Source organism: Loxodonta africana, chromosome 4 (genome assembly GCF_030014295.1).
Source record: "Loxodonta africana isolate mLoxAfr1 chromosome 4, mLoxAfr1.hap2, whole genome shotgun sequence".
NCBI lineage: Eukaryota > Metazoa > Chordata > Mammalia > Proboscidea > Elephantidae > Loxodonta > Loxodonta africana.
In genome coordinates, this window is record NC_087345.1 from 82,474,360 (window position 1) to 82,485,377 (window position 11,018).

At 36.9% G+C, this 11,018-nt stretch overlaps 1 protein-coding gene across 1 annotated transcript; it reads left to right on the top strand.

Moving 5' to 3' along the window:
* Positions 1-7,427: 7,427 nt before the first annotated feature.
* LOC135231361 (olfactory receptor 6C2-like) lies at positions 7,428-8,972 on the top strand. Its single transcript, XM_064285230.1, has one exon. The coding sequence runs from the start codon at positions 7,837-7,839 to the stop codon at positions 8,773-8,775; it is 939 nt and encodes a 312-aa protein (XP_064141300.1). The 5' UTR covers positions 7,428-7,836; the 3' UTR covers positions 8,776-8,972.
* Positions 8,973-11,018: the final 2,046 nt, after the last annotated feature.

The following is an 11,018-nucleotide window of genomic DNA, read 5'->3' on the forward strand; positions in this document are numbered from 1 at the left end:
ACTAGTGAGATGTGAGCAACAACTTTAAGCAGCCTATGCCCATATAATTGGAGTCCATAGGGGCAGAGGTAAAAGGCAGAGAAAATATTAAAATAATAATGGCTGGAAATCTCCCAAATTTTTTGAAAACTATAAAGCCAGAAATTCAAGAAAGTCAATTGATGTGCAGCAGAAGAAACATGAAGAAAACTCCAAGGTTCATCATAAACAAATTGCTCCAGATCAGTGATAAAAGGAAGCTCTTAAAAGCATGTTCAAATTTTATATTCATAATTAATTCCAATTCATGTTTAATTCATAGTCCTAATTCATACAAAATACAGTATGATATGAATTTATATACTATATCCATCTTAAAAATGAATCCAAATACTACCTTCTAAAGGATGTCATGCAGCAAAAGTAGTAATTTGTGGCATATTTTTAACCTGCAATGTAAGTATTTGAAAAGGTGGCTGAAATTAATGAGTTAACCTTTCCACTTTAGGGGGGAAAAAACAGGTAAAATAATGATAAGAGTAGGAATTGATGAAATAGAAAAAAAATACATTATGAGAGAATTAATAACCCACCTCCCCCCAAAAAAACCTAATAAATTTCTCATCTGATAATATTTACTAAAAAAATAAAGAGGATACAAGTGATATTATGAATGAAGAGACTTGACAGATACAACCTAGATAAGAAAGATAAAAATACTGTAAAAATGCTATACCAATAAATGTAAAAATTTAGTAAAATAAACTAAACTTTAGAAATAAAAATCTGACCTCAAAAAAATAAAAACAAAAAGCCTAAATGGTACTACTCAATGGTATTACAAAGTTTAAAAAAATTAATCAGTAATTTAAAATCTTCCAACAAAGAGAACACCAGGCCTTCATAATTTCTACATGAGTTCTACCAAATTTTCAAAAAAACAGATAATTCCAAAGAAATAAAACATCTTTAGCAACAGGAATAAACAAATGTGACTACTACTCAATTTGTCCTATTAAGCTAGTATAACCACCAACCTAATGCCGGATAAGATTAGTGCAAGAAACAAAAATTAAAGTACAATCTCACTCAAGAATTTATATACAAAAATCATGAATAAAGTATTTCCAAATTGAACCCTTTTTCCTACAAATACAAAGAAAAAGGTCATACATGGTGACAAAGTTTGGGTTTATGCCAGGGATGCAAATAAGGTTTAATATTAGCAAATCTATTACTATTACTGTCATTTTATCACACTAATAGACAAAAGGAGAAAAATCATGTATTTATTTATTTTAGTAGCTACACAGAGTGGCTGTAACAATGGACTCCAACATAGCAACAATTGTGAGGATGGTGCAGGACCGGGCAGTATTTCATTCTATTGTACATAGGGTTGCTATGAGTAGGAACCAACTCGACAGCACCTAACAACAATAACAACATACACAACATATTTTTATAAAATTCAAAGTTCATTAATAAAAACTCTTAGAAAACTATGAATGGAAGTGTATCCTGGAGCATCCAAATGGGCCCAAAATAATTAGCTTTGCTCTTTCCTGCCCAGGTTATAAACAAGTTGAGAAATAAAACAACCTGACAGTAAAGTTTATTTTGAACAGTAGAAGAGTATGTGCACAGTCTCCTAAGTAGTTAAAATCAGTCACATGAATGAGTAGAACATATGAAGTGAAGAAGTACCCAGAATTAAGGAGAAGAACTGTTACTCTTGTCATGTTGTTGTTGTTAGGTGCCATGGAGTCAGTTCCGACTCATAGCAACCCCAGGTACAATAGAACAAAACATTTCTGGTCCTGCCACATCCTCACGATCATTGTTGTGCTTGAGCCCATTGTTGCAGCCACTCTATCTATATAGTTGAGAGTCTTCCTCTTTTTGCTGACCCTCTACTTTACCAAGCATGATGTCCTTCTCTAGGAACTTATCCCTCCTGATAACTCCTGTCACAGGAAATAGTATACACCCAAAACTCATTGCCATCGAGTCAATTTCAACTCATGGCAACCCCGTGTGTTACAGAGTAGAACTGAGCACTGTAGGGTTTTCATAACCTTTATGGAAGCAGATCTCCAGGCCTTCCTTCTATGACTCAGCTGGATGGGCTCGAACTGTCAACCTTTCAGTTAGTAACGGAACACAAATGTCTTGCACCACCCAGGAACCTGATGGTATAAATGAGATGATATAAACTCATTGCTGTAGAGTCAATTCCAACTCATAACGATCCTGTAGGATGGAGTAGCACTGCCCCATAGGGTTTCCAAGGAGCAACTGGCAGATTCAAACTGCTGACCTTTTTTGGTTAGCAGCTGAGCTCTTAACCACTACTCTACCAGGGCTCCTGGAGATGGTATGGCTTCACCTAAATCCACCATCCACTGGGGCATCCTGGGCAGCTTCTACACTGAATTAACTGAAAAATTCCTCAAGCAATGAGAAATGAAGAGAAACCAGACTTGTGATTTGTCACCTGACACAGATTGTTTTGCACCTGACCTATTGTTGCATCTGTCTGTCTCTAAGGACACAGTCTCAATTGATGGGTATTTAATTTTTTTCTCACAAAGTTCGTTACACTATAGATTAAAAAGTGATTTTTAAACCGGGGATTCCAAACAGATTTAATTTGTACCATTCTTGTTAATATAGAATTTGCAGGAAAACCTGTCTTCCTATGTAGAGAGGTCAGGATGTTGGCTTTGCCCAAACCAAAGACAGTTCCTCACCATCACCATAGTTACACAGAATAATTAAGCATTTTTCCTAGAATTAAAGTATTTAAAGTCAGGGATCCTTTATTTGGTATCCTTATAGATTTGTTGAGGTTAAAAGAGACTTGGGCAAGACCTGGGAAATAGCGGGTGATGGGAACCTAAGAGATCTCTCTGCCCACTCACAGGCTTTCCAGGGAGTGCAAGTGTGTGTGTGGGTGCATGAAAAACATCATTGTACACACCTCCACTAGCAAACTCCTGCTCAGCTCTGAGTTGCTTTGAAGATCGTTGTGGTTAAATTGCCCTCAGAAGCCATGAGCAGCAATCAGAAAGGTGAGTAGGATTTGCTTAGTTATGCCAGTTATTCACCATCCAGATCCCAAGTAATTCAAAGTAATAAGGAAGAAGGCTTTGACTTACATGTTTCAAAACCCAGGTCCTAAATAATTATGAACAATGTTTCACAATAAGACTCAATGGTTATATATTAAATGTCACTCTATTCTCTAACATGTGACACATGAATTTTAATAAGACCTTAGAAAACTGCCCTTAGGAAGTTCTGAGGATAGGACAGGACAGTTTTTAGAGAGAGAATATAGTCTCCTATATAAGAGACCCTGGAAAAATGTTCTTCTTCCCTCCATCCAGCAAAAATGTCTCCTTAATATTTATTTTTTTGCCATAAACTTGAACACTTATTACTAGAGATAAGCCTCTCTGTTTAATGAGCAGTACCACAAAGCATTCTGGAAAGAATAAAATATTTTGTTATTATTAAGACAGCAATTAACCAATGAACTTTTATGTGCTAATTTGCTTGAGATTACCCATTATGTTCCAGATGAGACTAGGACTAAAAACAGATAATTGATTTTTGTAAAGGCAGAAATTAGAATATTACTGATGCATAGAGTTTAGACCAGTTTGACAAGAGCTTGGTGGGCTCCATGGTTACGTATCAGAAAGCAAGGAAAGGCAGAATGCTCCTACCTTCAACATTTGGTCTAGTGTGATCATTCTCTGAGTGGTTCTGCAGTACCTGGGCGGGAAGCAGCTAAAAGGTCAGCCATTTGTTACACACCCATGTCAGACCCCTGTCTGTAAATCCAGAGTCAGAAGGCTCTGAAGTGTGATGTGAGACCATATTGAAAACGGACACTGCACACTCAGTAGGAAGGAAAAAACCACATTTCCCCAATCTCAGGGGAAACACACCTCAATATTATTGTGGCAAACATGTTGAAGCAACCAAGAGAAAACCATTAATGTTCCAAACTAATTGGAGTCTCCTGGGAAGATTCTGTTCCATCACAATAATGAGAGAAACTGGGAGCCCTAGAGACAGTGACTGTAAACAGGGAACACTTCAGTTACTAAAAATGTAATTAATTATTGCTCTTAAAGAGCACCCGTCTGTCTACAATGGTCCCTAACTTAGAAATACAGAAGCCCTGGGCGCAGATTCGTCTAGTTCCCTGACAGTTACTTGAGAGGCAGCATTACAAGGAGGCTGTTGGTCATTTTCTCAAAATATAAAGAGGAGAAATCAACCAGCACAATACATAGTTGAGAAGGCAGTGTTTTGTAGTGGTTATGAGTCAGGGTTCTATCATCAGACTGCTTGGGTTTATATTCCTACTTGGCCACATCCTAGGTGTATGACCTTGGGCAAAATTCTTAGTATTTCTGGACCTGAGTTTCCTCATCTCTAAATGATAACTAAATTACAGCCAGTCTCAGAGAGTTTCTTTGAGAATTAAATGAGGTAATCCAAGTGAAGTATTTAATATAGTACCTGACATTTAGTAACCACATTATAAACATCATCTCTTGAGAGGTTTGTGAATTAAATTGAATATAGAAAAGGGGACTTCTTGACTTTGGTAACTCCCATATTCTTATCTCATGAAATTCTGTCATTAGAAATGTATTCTTTAATTAAAAACATAAATTCATCTGGGGTGAATAGCATAAATGTGATTACAGGTTTCTAAGACATTAGATGAATTTATTTCCCAGATCTTCTACAGCACTGACGGTAAGTTTTCCCAGAAGTCATGTAAAGACAGAGGTAAGAGCTGGAAAGTGTAACCTTGGAAGGCAAACAAACACATTAGAAGTGGAAAATCTCCTAATGGTTGAGTAGAAACCAGGAAAACCAGGAAAAAACTCCTGAAACTTTTTCCTCCCTTGATATCGTGGGAAGAACATAGAATTAGGATTTAATTTGGATCCTTCCTTTGACATTGTCCCTAAGAAGCCTGGTGACTCCTGGCCCTCTGATTTTCATCTTCATATTTAGGGGACTGTCTAAAATAATCTTTAAGGTCCTTTATATCTCTCAACATACATATTTCTCTTAAATCCTTGATCATTTTATTCATAGAAAGCTAGCTAAGATTTCTTTTCTTTCTTGTTCCTGTATAATAGTTCAAAGACAAAAAAACCAAAAAAAACAAAAAAACAGGGAAAAAAGCCCAGGGCATGAAAGAGAGGGTTGAAGACAAGTATTCCCAAGTAACACAATACGATGAAAAGAAAAAAAAAAAAAAGAGGGCCCCAAAATGAGCTCAGAAGAGAATAAGAAGGCTGTGGTTTCTGTGGAGATGGGAAGTGAATGTCCCAAAGAACAATGTTTGAATTAAGATATTTGGGCAGGTAATCACATTATAAAGTGCAAAAGTAGATTACAAACATAAAACACATTCAGAAAGAATAAGTCATCATTATATCAATGATGAACAAATCTATCAACAAAATATTACTTTTTTAGAACTTAAGAGGACCTTGTAATTTTGTATTTAATTTTGAAAGTAGCAGGAATCTTAAAATATGTATATAGAATATACTCTGGGGGTTGCAAATCTAGGGATAAGTTAAGACCTCTAGGAAAATTTGGCTACAGATATTGGTGATGGTTGCACAACATGATTGATGAAATTCGTGTCACTGAATTTTATGTGTGAAAAATGTTGAATTGGCAAATGTTGTGTTATATATGTTTTTACAACAATAAAAAAATGAAAAAGTATGTATTTTTTGTACCTACTATGTGCCAGGCACAGAGATGTTAGGTGCCATCAAGTCAGTTCCAGCTCATAGCAACCCTATGTAAAACGGAACGAAACACTGCCTGGTCCTGTGCCATCCTCAAAATAGTTGTTATGCTTAAGCCCATTGTTGCAGTCACTGTGTCAGTCCATCTCATTGACGGTCTTCCTCTTTCTCGATGACTCTCTACTGAGCATGATGTCCTTCTCCAGTGACTGGTCCATCCTGATAACATGGCCAAAGTATGTGAGATGTAGTCTCGCTATCCTTGTTTCTAATGAGCATCTGGCTATACTTCTTCCAAGACAGATTTCTCATTCTTCTGGCAGTCCATGGTATATTCAGTATTTTTCACCAAAACCATAATTCAAAGGCGTCAATTCTCCTTCCATATTCCTTATTCATTGTCCAACTTTCAAATGTATACGAAGCGATTTAAAACACCATGGCTTGGGTCAGATGTGCCTTAGTCTTCAAGGTGACATCTTTTTTTTTTTTTTTTAACACTTGAAAGAGGTCTTTTGGGGTAGATTTGCCCAATGCAATGTGTCTTTTGATTTTTTTGACTGCTCTTTCCATTGGTGTTGATTGTGGATCCAAGTAAAATGAAATCCTTGACAACTTCAATCTTTTCTCCATTTAACATGGCGTGGCTTATTGGTCCAGTTGTGAGGATCTGGGTTTTCTTTATGTTGAAGTGTAATCCATACTGAAGGCTGTGGTCTTTGATCTTCATTAGTAAGTGCTTCAAGTCCTCTTCACTTTCAGCAAGCAAGGTTGTGTCACCTGCATATCGCAGGTTGTTAATGAGTCATCCTTCAATCAATGGTTTACAAAATAAGGATAATCTGCATTCTAATGGAATTTACCATGCGGTGGAGGATAGAGGTAAAAAGTAAATTAATATATTATGCAATTATAATGGAAATTATAAAAAGACTATAAAAGAAAAACACAGAGCAGTATGTACAACATCAGGGATAAGAGGAACATAGTTTAGCTAAGACTGTCCAGGAAGATGTCTTTGAGGGGGTTATATTGAAGCTAGGACCTGAAAAATAAGATCCAGATATTCAAAAATGTAAGCTGAGCATTTCAGGTAGAGAGAAAACAACTGCAAAAGTCCTGAGGTGGAAAAGAGTTTGGCATCTTCAGAGAACTGAAGAAGGTCAGTACAGCTGGACAAGCAAAAGGTTACTTAGGAGGGTTACACAGGGATGAGATCATAAAGGGCCTTAGAAGCCAGAATAAGGAATTTGAATTTTATTCCAAGGATAATGAAACTCCATTGAGAGTTTTTAAACGGAGAGATGGATCTTATGTATGGTTTTAAAAAATCCCTCTGGTTTTGTCTTTAAAATGGACTTGCAAGAATATTTTGTGCGGTTTAGAAAGAGAGAAAGCAGAACAGTATAAAGCACTTTATAGGAGGATAAGGATTATAACAGAGGAGAAGGAAGTAAGAGGCTGAGGGCAGAAGAATTTTAACTTCACAACCTTAACTATAGTCAGCTCGGTTTACATCACAGGGAACCAAGATGTGGTCATGAAATTACAAACCATGCATATTTTTATATAGTGTTTTTCTACCCATTAACACAGCTAATGTAAAATAGTTTCGTTTAAAACTAACACAATTAGATGGAGAAAACAAAAGATAACAGATTGGGAGGAAAGAAATAAAACTATCTTTGGTCACAGAAGATATGCTTGTCTGTGCAAAATAATGTCATTTCCATGGGATTGTTAATCTAAGAATCTCTTTACCATCGAATTAATACTACATCAGCGTTGTAGTAAGAATCATTACTAACAGCTTTCTGTTTGTTCTACAGTATAATGCTTGGGGGTGGTAGTCCAATAGCATTACTGATAGACTATCAATTATTTACCACTCCAATAACATCCTTAATTAACAGATAACAAATTAAAAAAAAAAAAATCTTGGCTTAGTTAACATTTTCACCCCACCCCACCAGTAACTCATGTTGGTAATCCCTTCCTCATATCTAATTTCTCTCTTATTTTTATACACAGACCAGGCCATAGTCAGGAATCAGTGATGAAAAATTATACAGCGATAACAACATTCATCCTGGTGGGACTAACAGATGACACAAATCTACAGATTCTGCTTTTTATCTTTTTGTTCCTAACATATTTGTTGAGTGTTGTTGGGAATCTAACCATCATCACTCTCACCTTGGTGGATTCTCACCTTAAAACACCCATGTATTTTTTTCTCCGGAATTTTTCCATCTTAGAAGTCTCATTTACAACTGTCTGCATTCCCAGATTTCTCTACACAATGGCATCTGGGGACAATACTGTTACTTACAATGCATGTGCCACTCAATTATTTTTTGTTGTTGTCCTGGGCGTGACTGAGTTTTTTCTCCTGACTGCCATGTCCTATGACCGTTACGTAGCCATCTGCAAGCCCCTGCATTACACAACCATCATGAGCAACAGAGTCTGCATCAGGTTCCTTATTGGCTGTTATATAATTGCTCTAATCATTGTCATCCCACCATTTGGCATGGGCTTTGACCTCGAGTTTTGTGACTCCAATGTCATAGACCACTTTGGCTGTGATGCTGCTCCTATCCTGAAGATCACCTGCTCCAACACAGAGTTTATAGAGCGGTTTGTCTTAATTCTGGCTGTGTTGATCCTCCTTTTCACTTTGGTGTGTGTGATTATGTCCTACGCATACATCATCAAGACTATTCTCAGATTCCCTTCTGTCCAGCAACAGAAAAAGGCTTTTTCTACTTGCTCGTCCCATATAATTGTGGTTTCTATCACTTATGGAAGCTGCATCTTCATCTACGTTAAGCCATCTGCAAAGGAAGGGGTAGCTATTAATAAGGTGGTGTCAGTACTTACTACCTCAGTTGCCCCAGTAATGAATCCCTTCATTTATACTCTGAGAAACAAGCAAGTGGTTCAAGCTTTTAAAGACCTGATCAAAAGGGTTGCATCTATCTCAAAGAACTAAAGGACTGGTGAATGCATAATGACAAATTATGAAAGAATTCTCTATTTCCATTTCACATTTCCCTAAGTCTGCGTTACCCAAACCCATTGCCATCCAGTCAATTCTGACTCATAACAACCCTATAGGACAGAATAGAATTGCTCCATAGGGTTTATAAGGCTGTAATCTTTATGGCAGCAGACTTCCACACCTTTTTCCCAAAAAGCAGCTGGTGGGTTACCACCTACTATTTGGTTAGCAGTGGAGCACTTAACCACACAAAAAAAAAAAGGGCTCCTTAAATCCTACATTACCCATGATTTTTATATATCACAACCCTATTCTGTCATGACCAGAGTCAACTATTGACACAAATATTAATATTTTTAGCTTGATATATTCCCAAAACTGCATAAGAATAAATTTTTCAGTAAACATTCATAACACACTTGTTATTACTTACAGAGCTAATAAATGCAGACAGTATCAACTTATTATCATATTGGTGCTCCTCTACCCCTCTTGTACTTGCATGACCTAATCTAAATCTCAAATTTCATTTACCCCTACTGAATTTATATGAACTAATCTAAGTCCCAAATTTCCCATGTTAGTAATACTGATATATGTCTAAAAAAAAAAAAAAACAGTTACCATCAAGTCAATTCCAACTCACGGCAACCCCATGTGTATCAGAGTAGAGTTATGCTCCATGAGTTTTCAGTGGCTGATTTTTCAGAAGTAGATCACCAGGACATTCTTCCAAGATGCTTCTGGTTAGACTCGAGCCTCCAACCCTTCAGTTAGCAGCTGAACCTGTTAACAATTTACACCACCTACGATGCCAGAAAAATGTTTGCCTGTGTTACTGACTGTGACTGTGTGGATCATGACAAATTATGAATAATATTGCAAAGAATGGGAATTCCGGAGTACTTAATTTTGCTCATGAGGAACCTGTAGGTAAACCAAGAGGTAGTAGTTCAAAAAGAACAAGTGGGTACTGAGCGGTTTAAAATTAAGAAAGGTGTGTGTCAGGGTTGTATCCTTTCACCATACTTATCCAATCTGTGTGCTGAGCAAATAATCTGAAACTGTACTATATGAAGAAAAATGTGGCATTAGGATTGGAGGGAGACTCATTAACAACTTACAATATGCAAATGATACAGCCTTGCTTGCTGAAAGCGGAGAGGACTTGAAGCACTTACTGATGAAGATCAAATACCACAGCCTTCAGTGTGGCTTACACCTCATCATAAAGAAAAACAAAATCCTCACAACTGGACCAATCAACATCATGATAAATGGAGAAAAGACAGAAGTTGTAAAGAATTTCATTTTACTTGAATCCACAATCAACGCTCATGGAAGCAGTAGTCAAGAAATCAAATGACACATTGCACTGGGCAAATCTGCTGCAAAAGACCTCTTTCAAGTGTTAAAAAGCAAAGATGCCACTTTAAGGACTAAGGGATGCCTGACCCAAGTCATGGTGTCTTCAATTGCCTCATATGCATGTGAAAGCTGGACAATGAATAAGGAAGACCAAAGAAGAATTGATGTTGGCAAAATTATTGTAGTAGGAACTGCCAGAAGAACGAACAAAATCTGTCTTGGAAGAAGTGCAGCCAGTATACTCGTTAGAAGCAAGAATGGTAAGATTCATCTCACGTACTTTGGGTGCTTTATCAAGATGGACCAGTCCCTGGAGAAGGGCATTATACTTGGTAAAGTAGAGGGTCAGCAAAAAAGAGGAAGATACTCAATGGGATGGATTAACACAGTGGCTGCAACAATGGTTTCAAGCATAACAACAATCGTGAAGACGGCACAGGGCCAGGCACTGCTTCGTTCTCTTGTACATATGGTTGTTATGTGTTGGAACCAATCCAATGGCACCTAATACACACACACAGGGCTCCTTGACTGCATAAATGACCATGTTATCACGTTGTTTGATAAAACTCATCATTGTGTCTCTCTCACTTTTCAGGGAGATATATATGTAGCCTAAAATTTTCCTCTAATTCTATTTACTTTGAAAATTATACAACTTCTTTTTTATAAAAACGTAAACTCTGACTAAATAAAATTGTATATTCCTATAATCTGTATGTATCTGTGTATACCTGTGCATGTTTATGTGTGTGTGTGTGTGTGTTTTCCTATTTGGAATGTCAGCTTAACAAGCTTAAAGGAGTTAATGGAAAAGACAAAATATAAGTGACAGCTTATGTTTGCATTTTGTTCTTTCATCCAGC

What these genes read in the sequence shown, in the direction of transcription:
- LOC135231361 (XM_064285230.1), top strand. Translation starts at nt 7,837, where the DNA reads ATGAAAAATTATACAGCGATAACAACATTCATCCTGGTGGGACTAACA.